Source organism: Pseudophryne corroboree, chromosome 1 (assembly GCF_028390025.1).
Source record: "Pseudophryne corroboree isolate aPseCor3 chromosome 1, aPseCor3.hap2, whole genome shotgun sequence".
In the NCBI taxonomy this organism is placed as follows: Eukaryota; Metazoa; Chordata; class Amphibia; order Anura; family Myobatrachidae; genus Pseudophryne; species Pseudophryne corroboree.
Genome location: NC_086444.1, coordinates 1,067,230,372 through 1,067,246,100, shown reverse-complemented (window position 1 = coordinate 1,067,246,100; position 15,729 = coordinate 1,067,230,372). Strand labels below are relative to the sequence as shown.

The following is a 15,729-nucleotide window of genomic DNA, read 5'->3' as shown; positions in this document are numbered from 1 at the left end:
CTACGGACTATGAGAAATAGAATTATCGGTAAGTAAATTCTTATTTTCTCTGACGTCCTAGTGGATGCTGGGAACTCCGTAAGGACCATGGGGATTATACCAAAGCTCCCAAACGGGCGGGAGAGTGCGGATGACTCTGCAGCACCGAATGAGAGAACTCCAGGTCCTCCTCAGCCAGGGTATCAAATTTGTAGAATTCAGCAAACGTGTTTGCCCCTGACCAAGTAGCTGCTCGGCAAAGTTGTAAAGCCGAGACCCCTCGGGCAGTCGCCCAAGATGAGCCCACTTTCCGTGTGGAATGGGCTTTTACAGATTTTGGCTGTGGCAGGCCTGCCACAGAATGTGCAAGCTGAATTGTGCTACAAATCCAACGAGCAATAGTCTGCTTAGAAGCAGGAGCACCCAGCTTGTTGGGTGCATACAGGATAAACAGCGAGTCAGATTTTCTGACTCCAGCCGTCCTGGAAACATATATTTTCAGGGCCCTGACTACGTCCAGCAACTTGGAGTCCTCCAAGTCCCTAGTAGCCGCAGGTACCACAATAGGCTGGTTCACGTGAAACGCTGAAAACAGCTTAGGGAGAAATTGAGGATGAGTCCTCAATTCCGCCCTGTCTGGAAGATCAGATAAGGGCCTTTACAGGATAAAGTCCCCAATTCTGACACGCGCCTGGCCGAGGCCAGGGCCAACAACATGACCACTTTCCATGTGAGATATTTTAACTCCACAGATTCAAGTGGTACAAACCAATGTGACTTTAGGAACCCCAAAACTACATTGAGATCCCAAGGTGCCACTGGAGGCACAAAAGGAGGCTGTATATGCAGTACCCCTTTTACAAAACGTCTGAACTTCAGGAACTGAAGTTAGTTCTTTCTGGAAGAAAATTGACAGGGCCGAAATTTGAACCTTAATGGACCCCAATTTTAGGCACATAGACACTCCTGTTTACAGGAAATGCAGGAATCGACCTAGTTGAAAATTCCTCCATCGGGGCCTTACTGGCCTGACACCCCGCAACATATTTTCGCCAAATGCGGTGATAATGCTTTGCGGTTACATCCTTCCCGGCTTGATCAGGGTAGGGATGACTTCATCCGGAATGCCTTTTTCCTTCAGGATCCGGCGTTCAACCGCCCTGCCGTTAAACGCAGCCGCGGTAAGTCTTGGAATAGACAGGGTCCTTGCTGGAGCAGGTCCCTTCTTAGAGGTAGAGGCCACGGGTCCTCCGTGAGCATCTCTTGAAGTTCCGGGTACCAAGTCCTTCTTGGCCAATCCGGAGCCACGAGTATAGTTCTTACTCCCCTCCGTCTTACAATTCTCAGTACTTTTGGTATGAGAGGAAGAGGAGGGAACACATACACTGACTGGTACACCCACGGTGTTACCAGAGCGTCCACAGCTATTGCCTGAGGTTCCCTTGACCTGGCGCAATACCTGTCCAATTTTTTGTTTAGGCGGGACGCCATCATGTCCACCTTTGGTTTTTCCCAATGGTTTACAATCATGTGGAAGACTTCTGGGTGAAGTCCCCACTCTCCCGGGTGGAGGCCGTGCCTGCTGAGGAAGTCTGCTTCCCAGTTGTCCACTCCCGGAATGAATACTGCTGACAGTGCTATCCCATGATTTTCCGCCCAGCGAAGAATCCTTGCAGCTTCTGCCATTGACTGCTTCTTGTGCCACCCTGTCTGTTTACATGGGTGACTGCCGTGATGTTGTCCGACTGGATCAACACCGGCTGACCTTGAAGCAGAGGTCTTGCTAAGCTGAGAGCATTGTAAATGGCCCTTAGCTCCAGGATATTTAGGTGAAATTATGTCTCCAGGCTTGAACATAAGCCCTGGAAATTTCTTCCCTGTGTGACTGCTCCCCAGCCTGGCATCCGTGGTCACCAGGACCCAGTCCTGAATGCCGACTCTGCGGCCCTCTAGAAGATGAGCACTCTGCAACCACCACAGGAGGGACACCCTTGTCCTTGGTGACCGGGTTATCCGCTGATGCATCTTAAGATGCGACCCGGACCATTTGTCCAGCAGGTCCCACTGGAAAGTTCTTGCGTGGAATCTGCCGAATGGCTTTTCTTCGTAGGAAGCTACCATTTTTCCCAGAACCCTTGTGCATTGATGCACTGAGACTTGGTTCGGTTTTAGGAGGTTCCTGACTAGCTCGGATAACTCCCTGGCTCTCTCCTCCGGGAGAAACACCTTTTTCTGAACTGTGTCCAGAATCATCCCTAGGAACAGAAGACGAGTCGTCGGAACCAGCTGCGATTTTGGAATATTGAGAATCTAATCGTGCTGTCGCAACACTACTTGAGATAGTGCTACACCGACCTCCAACTGTTCCCAGGATCTTACCCTTATCAGGAGATCGTCCAAGTAAGGGATAACTAAAACTCCCTTCCTTCGAAGGAGTATCATCATTTCGGCCATTACCTTGGTAAAGACCCGGGGTGCCGTGGACCATCCAAACGGCAGCGTCTGAAACTGATAGTGACAGTTCTGTACCACAAACCTGAGGTACCCTTGGTGAGAAGGGTAAATTTGGACATGAAGGTAAGCATCCTTGATGTCCAGAGACACCATGTAGTCCCCTTCTCTTGAATTTGAACCTCTGTATGTAAGTGTTCAAAGATTTTAGATTTAAAATCGGTCTCACCGAGCCGTCCGGCTTCGGTACCACAACAGTGTGGAGTAATACCCCTTTCCCTGTTGCAGGAGGGGTACCTTAATTATCACCTGCTGGGAATACAGCTTGTGAATGGCTTCCAACACTGCCTCCCTGTCTGCTTGTAAAGCCCCAGTGTCATGCTGAGAGCTTGGCAGAGGCGGGGGAGGGCTTCTGTTCCTGGGAACTGGCTGATTTCTGCAGCCGTTTCCCTCTCTGTCACGGGGCAGAAATGAGGAACCTTTTGCCCACGTGCCCTTATGGGAACGAAAGGACTGCGCCTGATAATACGGCGTCTTCTTATGTTGAGAGGCGACCTGGGGTAAAAACGTGGATTTCCCAGCTGTTGCCGTGGCCACCAGGTCTGAAAGACCGACCCCAAATAAATCCTCCCCTTTATAAGGCAATACTTCCATATGCCATTTGGAATCCGCATCACCTGACCACTGTCGTGTCCATAACCCTCTTCTGGCAGAAATGGACAGCGCACTTACTCTTGATGCCAGTCGGCAAATATCCCGCTGTGCATCACACATATATAGAAATGCATCTTTTAAATGCTCTACAGGCAATAATATACTGTCCCTATCTAGGGTATCAATATTTTCAGTCAGGGAATCCGACCACGCCAACCCAGCACTGCACATCCAGGCTGAGGCGATTGCTGGTCGCAGTATAACACCAGTATGTGTGTAAATACATTTTAGGATACCCTCCTGCTTTCTATCAGCAGGATCCTTAAGGGCGGCCATCTCAGGAGAGGGTAGAGCCCTTGTTTTGACAAGCGTGTGAGCGCTTTATCCCCCCTAGGGGGTGTTTCCCAACGCACCCTAACCTCTGGCGGGAAAGGATATATGCCAATAACTTTTTAGAAATTATCAGTTTTTTATCGGGGGAAACCCACGCTTCATCACACACCTCATTTAATTTCTCAGATTCAGGAAAACTACAGGTAGTTTTTCCTCACTGAACATAATACCCCTATTGGTGGTACTCGTATTATCAGAAATGTGTAAAACATTTTCCATTGCCTCAATCATGTAACGTGTGGCCCTACTGGAAGTCATATTTGTCTCTTCCCGTCGACACTGGAGTCAGTATCCGTGTCGGCGTCTGTTTTTGCCATCTGAGGTAACGGGCGCTTTAGAGCCCCTGACGGCCTATGAGACGTCTGGACAGGCACAAGCTGAGTAGCCGGCTGTCTCATGTCAATCACTGTCTTTTGTAAAGAGCTGACACTGTCATGTAATTCCTTCCAGCAGTTTATCCACTCAGGTGTCGACCCCCTAGGGGGTGACATCCCTATTACAGGCAATTTGCTCCGCCTCCACATCATTTTCCTCCTCATACATGTCGACACAAACGTACCGACACACAGCACACACACAGGGAATGCTCTGATAGAGGACAGGACCCCACTAGCCCTTTGGGGAGACAGAGGGAGAGTTTGCCAGCACACACCAGAGCGCTATATATATATACAGGGATAACCTTATATAAGTGTTTTTCCCCTTATAGCTGATGTATTGTTTATACTGCGCCTAATTAGTGCCCCCCTCTCTTTTTTAACCCTTTCTGTAGTGTAGTGACTGCAGGGGAGAGCCAGGGAGCTTCCCTCCAACGGAGCTGTGAGGGAAAATGGCGCCAGTGTGCTGAGGAGATAGGCTCCGCCCCTTTCTCGGCGGCCCTTTCTCCCGTTTTTCAGTGTAATTTGGCAGGGGTTAAAATTCATCCATATAGCCCTGGGGGCTATATGTGATGTATTTTCGCCAGCCAAGGTGTTTTTATTGCTGCTCAGGGCGCCCCCCCCTAGTGCCCTGCACCCTCAGTGACCGAAGTGTGCTGAGGAGCAATGGCGCACAGCTGCAGTGCTGTGCGCTACCTTGGTGAAGACAGGATGTCTTCTGCCGCCGATTTTCCGGACCTCTTCTTGCTTCTGGCTCTGTAAGGGGGCCGGCGGCGCGGCTCTGGGACCGGACTCCATGGCTGGGCCTGTGTTCGATCCCTCTGGAGCTAATGGTGTCCAGTAGCCTAAGAAGCCCAATCCACTCTGCACGCAGGTGAGTTCGCTTCTTCTCCCCTTAGTCCCTCGATGCAGTGAGCCTGTTGCCAGCAGGTCTCACTGAAAATAAAAAACCTAAAACTAAACTTTTCACTAAGCAGCTCAGGAGAGCCCCTAGTGTGCACCCTTCTCGTTCGGGCACAAAAATCTAACTGAGGCTTGGAGGAGGGTCATAGGGGGAGGAGCCAGTGCACACCAGGTAGTCCTAAAGCTTTACTTTTGTGCCCAGTCTCCTGCGGAGCCGCTATTCCCCATGGTCCTTACGGAGTTCCCAGCATCCACTAGGACGTCAGAGAAATATATATTATATATGAAAGTACACTACTGACTGCGTTTAATTTTTAGGCTCTGAAATGTCGCCAACATGGCTATCAGTAGGGAATCCGAGCAATCCTTCACCATCTTATCTCACCCTGACACGAGTGTTACTAATAGCAACTTTCACATGTAGCAGCTCTTTATGATTATGCAAATAGCTTTCAATCAGTTGTATTCCAAGAGCTCATTATAAAAGTACCTTATCTAATGCATTCATTGTCTGGATCAGAATTAAGTACGATAAAAGGATCTTAGCAAACTCATCTTTAAGACTTCATTGCATCATGAGCAAGAAGTACATTCATTTACAAGATACGCTTTGAGGAGATGGGGATTAAATGCCATTAATTAAATTACTGCTGTTAGCACTAGGTTCATTATGGATGTGGGTTACATTGATAGATTAAAAAGTAAAACCGCATCATAAAAGCGGTCAGAAACGTATTAGTAAAATGACTTCTGCAGAGTAGTAGGGTCAGTATAAGTGCAGGTTACACTGACGAAAACAAAGACAAAAAAAATATAAAAGAGAATTAAAGTTTTCTAGAGCAAATGAAACACAAGGAAGTGAGATGAGGAAGGAAAATCATCGGGTGTGAAGGGTGTAATGAGCAGAACAGCGTGAACATGTAATGGAAATGTGACTCTGCTGTAACCAAGATGTAAGATTTAGGTCATTAATCAAAAGACATGCAGCTAATCATCTGATGCATAATGCTACCCCAAGTACATTAATTCCATATTACTGCGGGCAGAACACCATTACACATTACATGACGCAGAACAGTAGCAGGAGGATTCAAGGCAAGAAGGATTTTTTCCCCCATTAATACCATATTCATCTACATTGTGGTCAATAACAAGAAAGGGAGAATTAAAAAAAAAAAAACAAAGTCATTAGACATAGTCAGAAAGTCCATTAAGATACAACAGCAGGAAATGACTGCACAAATCAACACCTATAATAGCCCATAAAGATTGCACACTCTCTCCTTTTGTTCCCAAGATTTGACACCCATACACACAATTCAGAAAAATCAGAAACATAAAATTATTAAAAAGAAAACAAGAACCCGCAACTTGGCCAAACATGCGCCTTTGTGACTGCTATAGATGCATTACCATAATGCAGACACAGGACATGGGGGGGCCACCTACCTTTAAATGTGACAAACAGTTCTGCAGGAAGATGTGCCAATTGTTGAGGAAAAACTGCTTTTGGCTGACACACAACAAGCAGGTAATGAGCGGATATAAAGCCTGGAAATACAAAGGCTTACACACGTTAGAAAAGGGACTTATGGCCATTACAGTGACACTGATCAGACATGCACACCACAGCTGCATACAAGGTCACACAGTAAGAGGAATACATGCTGCACATATTTATTTATTTCTTCCTATGGTGTTCCGGCACCACACGTACAATGGTGCAATATCCCTGACATTAATAAGACCTGTGTGTGCAATCTAAGGCTCTGCCGAGTCTATATTTTAGAATCCAGCCAAATCCTTGCACAGACTATTATGTTAATTATGAAACCAGCACCAAATCCCAAATTGTTTATTCCAGTGGTTTTGAATCACGGCGCCCTAGAATATCAGAATTTTTTTCACGGCACCCCTAGGCCAAAAATTTCTTATTGAGAAATTTTGAAAGAAATATTACATTAAGTAGATCGCGTTTATATGTCATCCTTAGGGTCAGTTGTGTGGTGGGGGACAGGATTTGCTTCTGTTTGTCCACATAGTTTATTACTGGCAGCCACCAGCACTGGTTTTGCCTATTATATTGACCATGAATAATTTGAATTGGTACTGGACCACCAACCCAGGGCACCCCTGCAAGTGTCCCGAGGCACCCCAGGGAGCCACGGCACACAGTTTGGGAACCTCTGGTTTATTCCAATGGAGGGTCCTATACAAACCCCCTCTTTCACACATTTACATGAATATATGTCCACATGAACAGGTCTCACCAGGGAATGCTTCTTTCTGGAGCTCAGGTCAAACGTGGTCTGGTACAGCATCTCCACAAACGTCTTTAAGCATGGCACATTCACTTCATTTTTTACAGCCTGGAAAAAGATCAATTCAAGTCACATGAATGACCATTAACTGCTGCAGTCTGTTAGAGAACCATCAACCATAAGGCTACAAAGTATCTGTGCTGCAGAACTGTTCTCATCATATTACAGAGATAACACTTTCTATATAGGAAGCAATATCTGGCGTCCCATATGGTGAAATACAGAAGCTGATCATGAAAAGGGAGAGGGGTAATATTGCTAATCCAACGTTTTACTTGATTTTTTTTATTTTATTTATTTAATTTACATAGTGGATTCTTATTTGTTTTTCAAAAGGAATCTGAAATATTGCTTATTGGAGCAAATATACCTTTTTTGCAGGTCAATATACATTTATATTCGTTTCATTTTTGAAGAGGTTTATAAATGACTCCTATGGAGTACTAAAATAAATAATACACTATAAAAGTAAAGAAAAAGCAAAACTTATAATAAAATAAAGCCACTTCAAGTCCCCTGTACCCCATGAAAATGACAAATATGAAAGCAGTAATGGCCAATTACAATGCGCACACTATGCTGCGCCCCCCAGTGGCAGAATCCCTAAGACGCTCACAGATGTCACAGAATACATGCTTGTATGTCTCAGCCAACGCATACATGTTTGTTACAACGGAAAACACCAGTAATTCTCCGAACAGCTCTCTATTATGCAAGGCAAATGACTATAATAATCTATACATATCCAAGCAGCTGTTAGACCAGAGATCCTACAGTTTACATTATTAGGTCTTATAAAACCAAGATGTCTCTATGATTACTACTCATTGGTTTGGCACACTGGCTCATTTATTATTTATTTATTAACAGTTTCTTATATAGCGCAGCAAATTCCGTTGCGCTTTAAAATTGGACACAATGATACAACAAAGCTGGGTAATAAACAAACAGTCAGAGGTAGGAAGGCCCTGCTCGCAAGCTTACTTTAATGAATACTTCTCATATCGGCAGGAGCCAACCGCAATAGCTAGAAAACTAACGTCACCTGTGTTATTGAGCTGACTTTTCTGCCTGACTATAATACACTATACTGTGATACACCTGGGTAACACAGTGCTACAGCTGTACCAGTCTGCATGCTTTCTTATAACACGCTACAGACTCCAGATTCTGCAGGGCTGTCACTGCCCAAATGTCTCCTGTGTTCTCTAGAAGGGCACTAACATGTCCCCAATGATGAATGCTACTCATTCTGAGCTCCTGCAAACATTTTATTTCTAAAAGGCTCAACCTGGTGTTAAATGGTCTCCTTGACTTACAGCAGTCACGCCTGCCTGGTTCAGGGTTTTGGGCACATATTGTATAATTGTAGGTCAAACTCTCTGCATCTCAGCCACTTCTTTATAGCACAACAAAGGTCATTATACCCAGATACTACAGGCCCCTGGAGGCATTAAATATTTAAGAACCATATTGCTCCAAGGTCATTCTGCGTGTTTCAGGACATGATGGGTTAGTTGAACTCTTGGAGAGCAGTTATTTATCTAAGTACTATCTATATGCACACTCACACTGTATAGAACATCTATATTATATATCTAATATAAATGTTACCTTTCTACTAGGGTGTTGCTTGAAAAAGATGTAGGTGTGACTGACTAAACAGAGTTCCTACCACTGATGACAGAACACCACAGACAGGCTATTACAGATCATATATCTGCCATGCCATCATGCCATATTATGCTCCTGTATGTTTCCTGGTCATCAGCCCCATGCATTAAATGTGATGTTACTCCTGGGTGTCTTTCGTCATTATCATGCTACAAGTCACTTTTATTATATTTATTAACACTGCTCTTTGTCTCCCTAGAACTCTAGACACGTGCGTCTTCTCTAGCCATTCTTCTATTTTAAAATAGAAAGACTCTGCGCTTGAAGTATATTGCGTTCAGCTAAATATTCCGAAACCTGTTGGTTTGAAATGTATACTGGGTTTTTCAATCTCAGAAGGAACCTATCAGCTCTCTATCCTTCCTATGCTCCCTAACCAGTGTTCTCCCCATAACATTTTGCCAGCTGGGTGGCATTAAGGAGTGGCTGTGTAGGGCAGCAAATCTGGCTGGACACAGATATAATTCTGAATGACTCTCAGATATTGCCCACTTGCTGGCTGGACACAGATATAACTGTTACCAGCAATGCACACTGAGACACAATGCATGTCTGCTCTCTCCATCTACCTCGCTGCAATATTACCGCTGTCCACACCGCACTCTGCGGGAGAAGGATCTGTAGCAATGTACACTGAGACACAATGCATGTCTGCTCTCTCCATCTACCTCGCTGCAATATTACCGCTGTCCACACCGCACTCTGCGGGAGAAGGATCTGTAGCAATGCACGCTGAGACACAATGCATGTCTGCTCTCTCCATCTACCTCGCTGCAATATTACTGCTGTCCACACCGCACTCTGCGGGAGAAGGATCTGTAGCAATGCACGCTGAGACACAATGCATGTCTGCACTCTCCGTCTACCTCGCTGCAATATTACCGCTGTCCACACTGCACTCTGCGGGAGAAAGATCTGTAGCAATGCACGCTGAGACACAATGCATGTCTGCTCTCTCCATCTACCTCGCTGCAATATTACCGCTGTCCACACCGCACTCTGCGGGAGAAGGATCTGTAGCAATGCACGCTGAGACACAATGCATGTCTGCACTCTCCGTCTACCTCGCTGCAATATTACCGCTGTCCACACTGCACTCTGCGGGAGAAAGATCTGTAGCAATGCACGCTGAGACACAATGCATGTCTGCTCTCTCCATCTACCTAGCTGCAATATTACTGCTGTCCACACCGCACTCTGCGGGAGAAGGATCTGTAGCAATGCACGCTGAGACACAATGCATGTCTGCTCTCTCCATCTACCTAGCTGCAATATTACTGCTGTCCACACCGCACTCTGCGGGAGAAGGATCTGTAGCAATGCACGCTGAGACACAATGCATGTCTGCTCTCTCCATCTACCTCGCTGCAATATTACCGCTGTCCACACTGCACTCTGCAGGAGAAGGATCTGTAGCAATGCACGCTGAGACACAATGCATGTCTGCTCTCTCCATCTACCTAGCTGCAATATTACTGCTGTCCACACCGCACTCTGCGGGAGAAGGATCTGTAGCAATGCACGCTGAGACACAATGCATGTCTGCACTCTCCGTCTACCTCGTTGCAATATTACCGCTGTCCACACTGCACTCTGCAGGAGAAGGATCTGTAGCAATGCACGCAGAGACACAATGCATGTCTGCACTCTCCGTCTACCTCGCTGCAATATTGCTGCTGTCCACACCGCACTCTGTAGCAGAAGGATCTGTAGCAATGCACGCTGAGACACAATGCATGTCTGCACTCTCCATCTACCTCGCTGCAATATTACCGCTGTCCACACTGCACTCTGCGGGAGAAGGATCTGTAGCAATGCACGCTGAGACACAATGCATGTCTGCACTCTCCGTCTACCTCGCTGCAATATTACCGCTGTCCACACCGCACTCTGCGGGGGAAGGATCTGTTAGTGCGCCTGTACCAGCACAATAAGCGCAACATAACTACTATTTTGTCAATCAGACGCCTTGAGAAGGATTTGGACGCTCCTGAAATTGATTCTAGGGAGACAACTGCTAGCTAAGAGGAGTATGGTCTAGTTTATCAAAAATAACACTTAAAGTAAAAAAACAAAAAACAAAAACATTTTTTAAATAGTTTGTAAAAGTTCTGTCTGGTGTGAATTGCTTATGGAAGGACTGCTGATAAAACATGAAATCACTCTGATGGGATCACAAGATTTACTTACAGCAGCCACAGGGATGAGGATTTCTACAAACAGACCAGCAAGTGCATGTTTTATGTCCTTGTCTTTCACTTCCAAGAAGTACTGTGCACATTCCTTTCAAGTATGGAAAAAAACAAGCATAAAGTCACATTAGCCTTCTATATTGTGCGTATACAGTTCTACAATGTAAACAATCAAGTATTCAGACTTGCCCCATGTGGCACAGCAACAGAAGTATGTGAAATAGTAAAGTCTTTATATATACGGTTATGCTTTGTTGTAGCTGTAGAACATTTTAAAGACAAAGAGGGACATTTACTAAGCAGTGATAAGAGAGGTGAAGTGAGCCAGTAGAGAAGTTGGCCCATCAACCAATCAGCACTGAAGTAACATCTATAATTTGTATACTATAAAATGATACAGAGCTGCTGATTGGTTGATGGGGCAATTTCTCCACTGGCTCCCTTCTCCGCTCTAATCACTGCTGTTCCCCATAGTATCTGATTCAGAGGTGGAGGTAGTGCCGATGTTTGTGCAGGTGAGCAATTTATTTTGTACTGCGCATGTGTCCCAGATGGTGATTAAATAGTGACGGCGGATGCAGTGAGGACTTATTCAAATAAGTGACAGGTAGTGTGCGTTTGGGGGAAGTAACAGGGGGAGGACAACTGCAAGAACCTTTTTCTGGGTGTGCCTGACCCTGCGAAATCCTATGCAACTGTAAAGCCTTCAGCAGCTTCCTTGTGATGGTTGCTCAAATGATCAATGGTGTCTCAGATCCGCAAGGGGCGGATCTGAGACGCCATCAGGGGGTGTCCTGAGCAAATCCCTGTGGCATCGTTATTAAGATAGAGATGGCATTTGCGTCCAATCAGGATCAATAAAAATCCAACATACCATTAAAACTTATTCTACTATATACAGTATGCTTAGTCTGCAGCATATATCAGGGCAAGAACAACTTGATTTAGTAATGTTCAGTAAAGGACAACAAGAATCCATCATTTTGTACTTCTGCACTTCTTAATATAAAGTAGCGGCTGCCATATTGCTTTACTCCTAATCACATATAGTTACAGAAATAAGATGCCATTATCTATGCTTATTCCATTAATGAACACTAACAGACACACATGTAACAACTACCTGCATAAACTGAAAAGAGGCTTCGAAATCTTCAACAGGATACATCTTGACCCGGAAGAATTTCATGCCCATGATCAGACTGATGATGCTTTGCACCACATGGGGACTCTGCTCCTTCTGCCGTAGTTCTTTTAATTCTGTGACAAACTTCTTCCTCACAGCCTGAAATCTAAATGATGAAAAGAAAGCAGGAGGAGTTCCTATTAATCCTAATATAACAGCCATGCCGCTGGATATTCTCTCCTACCTCCCACTGGATGAGAACAGGGAGAGGGGGGATCAACGGTCATTTACCAGCCCCTAAATATGTAATAAAACACAGGGAAACAAACCCACTTGACAAGCTGCATAAAAAGACAAAGAAACAAGTTCTTACTTGGACTGTGTAAGGATGCCTATGACTTCTGCATATAAATCTGCAATAATGTGCACATTCCCAGTGTTTGTTCCTGAATACCTACGAACGTGAAATAAACAGCAAAGAATTAATACAGAAATATCCATAGATACAGGAATGTGGATTGCAGGGCATGAATAATAAGAGAATGGACTAGGCAGGATTTGGTCTTTTTGGAGATATTCATTTGTTAGTTTATTTAACAAATCATAAAGTAATAGGCAGTGATTTAAACCAGTCCTTAAAGTATACTAACCACCACTACATAGTGGATAACGCCATATTGTACGTTGATCCAATGGTCCTGACAATGCAGCCATGTAATGCGTCAGGAAACTGTGACCTCACCGAGGTGCCACAACTGCACCAGTGATCCATACCAAATGTGTCGGCTGCCTGCACAGAGGTTAGGTTGCAGCTATACTTTTAAACCAGGGATGGGGAACCTTCAGCCCTCCAGCTGTTGTTGAACTACACATCCCAGCATGCCATGCAACAGTTTTTGCATGGCCAAATAGCAAAACTGTAGCAAGGCACGCTGGCATGTGTAGTTCAACAACATCTGGAGGGCCGAAGGTTCCCAATCCCTGCTTTAAACATACCTTGAACCCCAAAGTATTATAATACTAGAGGAGAACATTATGAGCTGCAAACACAATAGGTCATAAAATTGTTCTTCCCAGTAGCACACATCTATCAAGGTCTTTAACAAACATTTCTTTGAGAGGACTAGGCCAAGTAATAAATACACTACTTCAAATATTAGGTGACATCTGGTGATAAATTAAAAGTAATTTCTGATTACGCACCAAACTAGGCACAATTCCGTTTTCTGTGACGTCATCTATTTTAACAAGCTAATTATAAGGGCCACCCTGTCAAGGAGCTGATTGGGTGCATTCTGGTGGGCGGGACAGGAAGGATGGTGGCATTCCCTACTTAATGCAGACTAGGTGCAGGAATGTTTGTGCACGTTTAGGGGACGTTCCACTCTCGATTCTTGCTGCAGAGACTTTTTACACCAAGTAAAGACTGGTAGAGGGTTTGCAGAAATCAAATGTACTGTAAGCCTATACTTTCAAAAGTACCCCCTCTTGCACCATGTAAACTAATTTTACACAGGAAACGTCATTTTTCTTCATACAGCTACTAATGTGACAAACTGATTAAAAAAAAAAAGGGTGAAACATAAGTGGTAGAAGCCAGGACGGTAATGTGACATTGTAATTTAGATGCACTGACAAGAATTTAGCCAAGTATTTTTCTTACTGTCCGTGAATTTTGCAGATGGTCAAGTAAAGCATTTGCACAGAGGTGTATGAATACATTATAGCCTCTCGCTGCCCGGCATGTAGCTTTGCAAACCTCCCTGGACTGCATACTAGTTTTTTTTTGTTTTTATTGTGAATGGAGCAACAAAACAACAAGTAACATAAGAGAAAAAGGTCTACAATTATTACAGTATATAGATCGTATACATAATATTTAACTGCATTCAAGATGTAATAATGCCATCACAGGTGTAAGGTACACATAATAGTAATTATGCGTAAGGTTACATATATTGATTGGATTATACCATGATCTCTGTCTAGCCTCAAACCACTGAGGAAATTGAAAATATTTATATTGTTGTAATTTAATATCTATTGAATATGAGTTTTATATATCCCCCAAATCTTGAAGAATGTTGCCATGTTATTATCTTTACGTAGCAGATCCTTCACCCAATCCATTCCAAACACGTAGAAACTTGTAACCTGAAATACTGGCTGGGTCACTATGAATGTGCACAATGCTTTTTCGTGCCACTGCTGATACAAGTAGAGGTTGAGTATCCCATATCCAAATATTCCGAAATACCGAATATTCCGAAATACCGAATTTTTTGAGTGAGAGTGAAATAGTGAAACCTTTGTTTTCTGATGGCTCAATGTACACAAACTTTGTTTAATACACAAAGTTATTAAAAATATGGTATTAAATTATCTTCAGGCTGTGTGTATAAGGTGTATATGTAACATAAATGCATTCTGTGCTTAGACTTGGGTCCTTTCACAATGATATCTCATTATGGTATGCAATTATTCCAAAATACGGAAAAATACCATATCCAAAATACTTCTGGTCCCAAGCATTTTGGATAAGGGAGACTCAACCTGTAATAGTTTTCTACTGATATGTGACATTCTAGTGGAAGATAGTATGACTCCTAGGATTGCGCATTCTGTCGACATTGGCGCGATTAAATAGATAAGTAACAGCAACCTGTCGCCAAAAATGTGTTGGGCATTCCTATATACAGTGTACATTAGCATTCTGGATATTACATTTTGGATGTGCCCCCAATTCTGACAATCCCATAAAAATAAAAATAAAAAGACGATTTGGGAAAAGATACCCCTTATAAGAAAGTTATAAAATATCTCTTTATAAATATCAGACAATAGAGTACAAATCGAATAGGAAAATGTTTTCAGCATCTGATATAAGTTAATATGAGGGTATAAAATTATTATGTCTATAAAAGTATGTAAAAGCTTATAATGCAGTGGTTCCCAAACTGTGTACCTAGGCACCCTGAGGACACTAGCAGGGGGTGCCGTGGATTGGTGGTCCAGGACCAATTCAAACTATCTTAGGTCAAAGTAATAGACAAAACCAATGCTGGTGGCTGCCAATTATAAAATATGAGGAGAAACAGAAGCAAATATTGTGCCGCAACACACTAAAGAAAGTAAAGGTGTGTACAAGCGGTGAGATCCTTGCTATGGCCGATTTTGACTATGCTATTTCCCTTGAACTCCCCGGAGACCAGCACCACCGATTTTGACTAACTTTTCTTGAGATATGGACTATGTGTGCTTACGATTTTGGCTTATGTGAGATTTTGGCTTATGTGGGATGTCATTGACATGTGAGATGAACTGGATAGTACACCGATCTAGCAAGGATTGACTTGCCTACACAGTCTATCTTTTTTTGCGATGCCGACCTGGCAGGGACCGCGCATCGGGATCGCAAGGTGACTTTCACCTTGCGATCTGCACTAACTTTTCTTGTGATTTTGACTATATAGTCAAAATCAAAAGAAAATATCTTACCGTGTGTACACACCTTAAGGATGACACATAAACATAATTTACTTATTGTTTTCTAAAATTCTCAATAAGAAATTTTTAGGTTTAGGGGTGCCGTGAAAAATTTCTGATACTCTAGGGCGCCATCATTCAAAAGAGTTTGGAAATCACTGTTATAATGGGTT

At 43.8% G+C, this 15,729-nt stretch overlaps 1 protein-coding gene across 10 annotated transcripts in view; it reads right to left on the bottom strand.

The window, feature by feature from the left end:
- Positions 1-15,729, bottom strand: part of FRYL (FRY like transcription coactivator) — a 541,692-nt gene that overhangs the window by 176,306 nt on the left and 349,657 nt on the right. For all 10 annotated transcript variants that reach the window (XM_063920961.1, XM_063920963.1, XM_063920960.1 and 7 more), the window contains 5 exons: positions 12,444-12,524; positions 12,068-12,236; positions 10,943-11,035; positions 7,028-7,126; positions 6,207-6,308 (listed from right to left, as the gene is read on the bottom strand). In XM_063920961.1, coding sequence (XP_063777031.1) covers positions 6,207-6,308; positions 7,028-7,126; positions 10,943-11,035; positions 12,068-12,236; positions 12,444-12,524 — 544 coding nt within the window. The remainder of the gene's footprint in view (positions 1-6,206; positions 6,309-7,027; positions 7,127-10,942; positions 11,036-12,067; positions 12,237-12,443; positions 12,525-15,729) is intronic.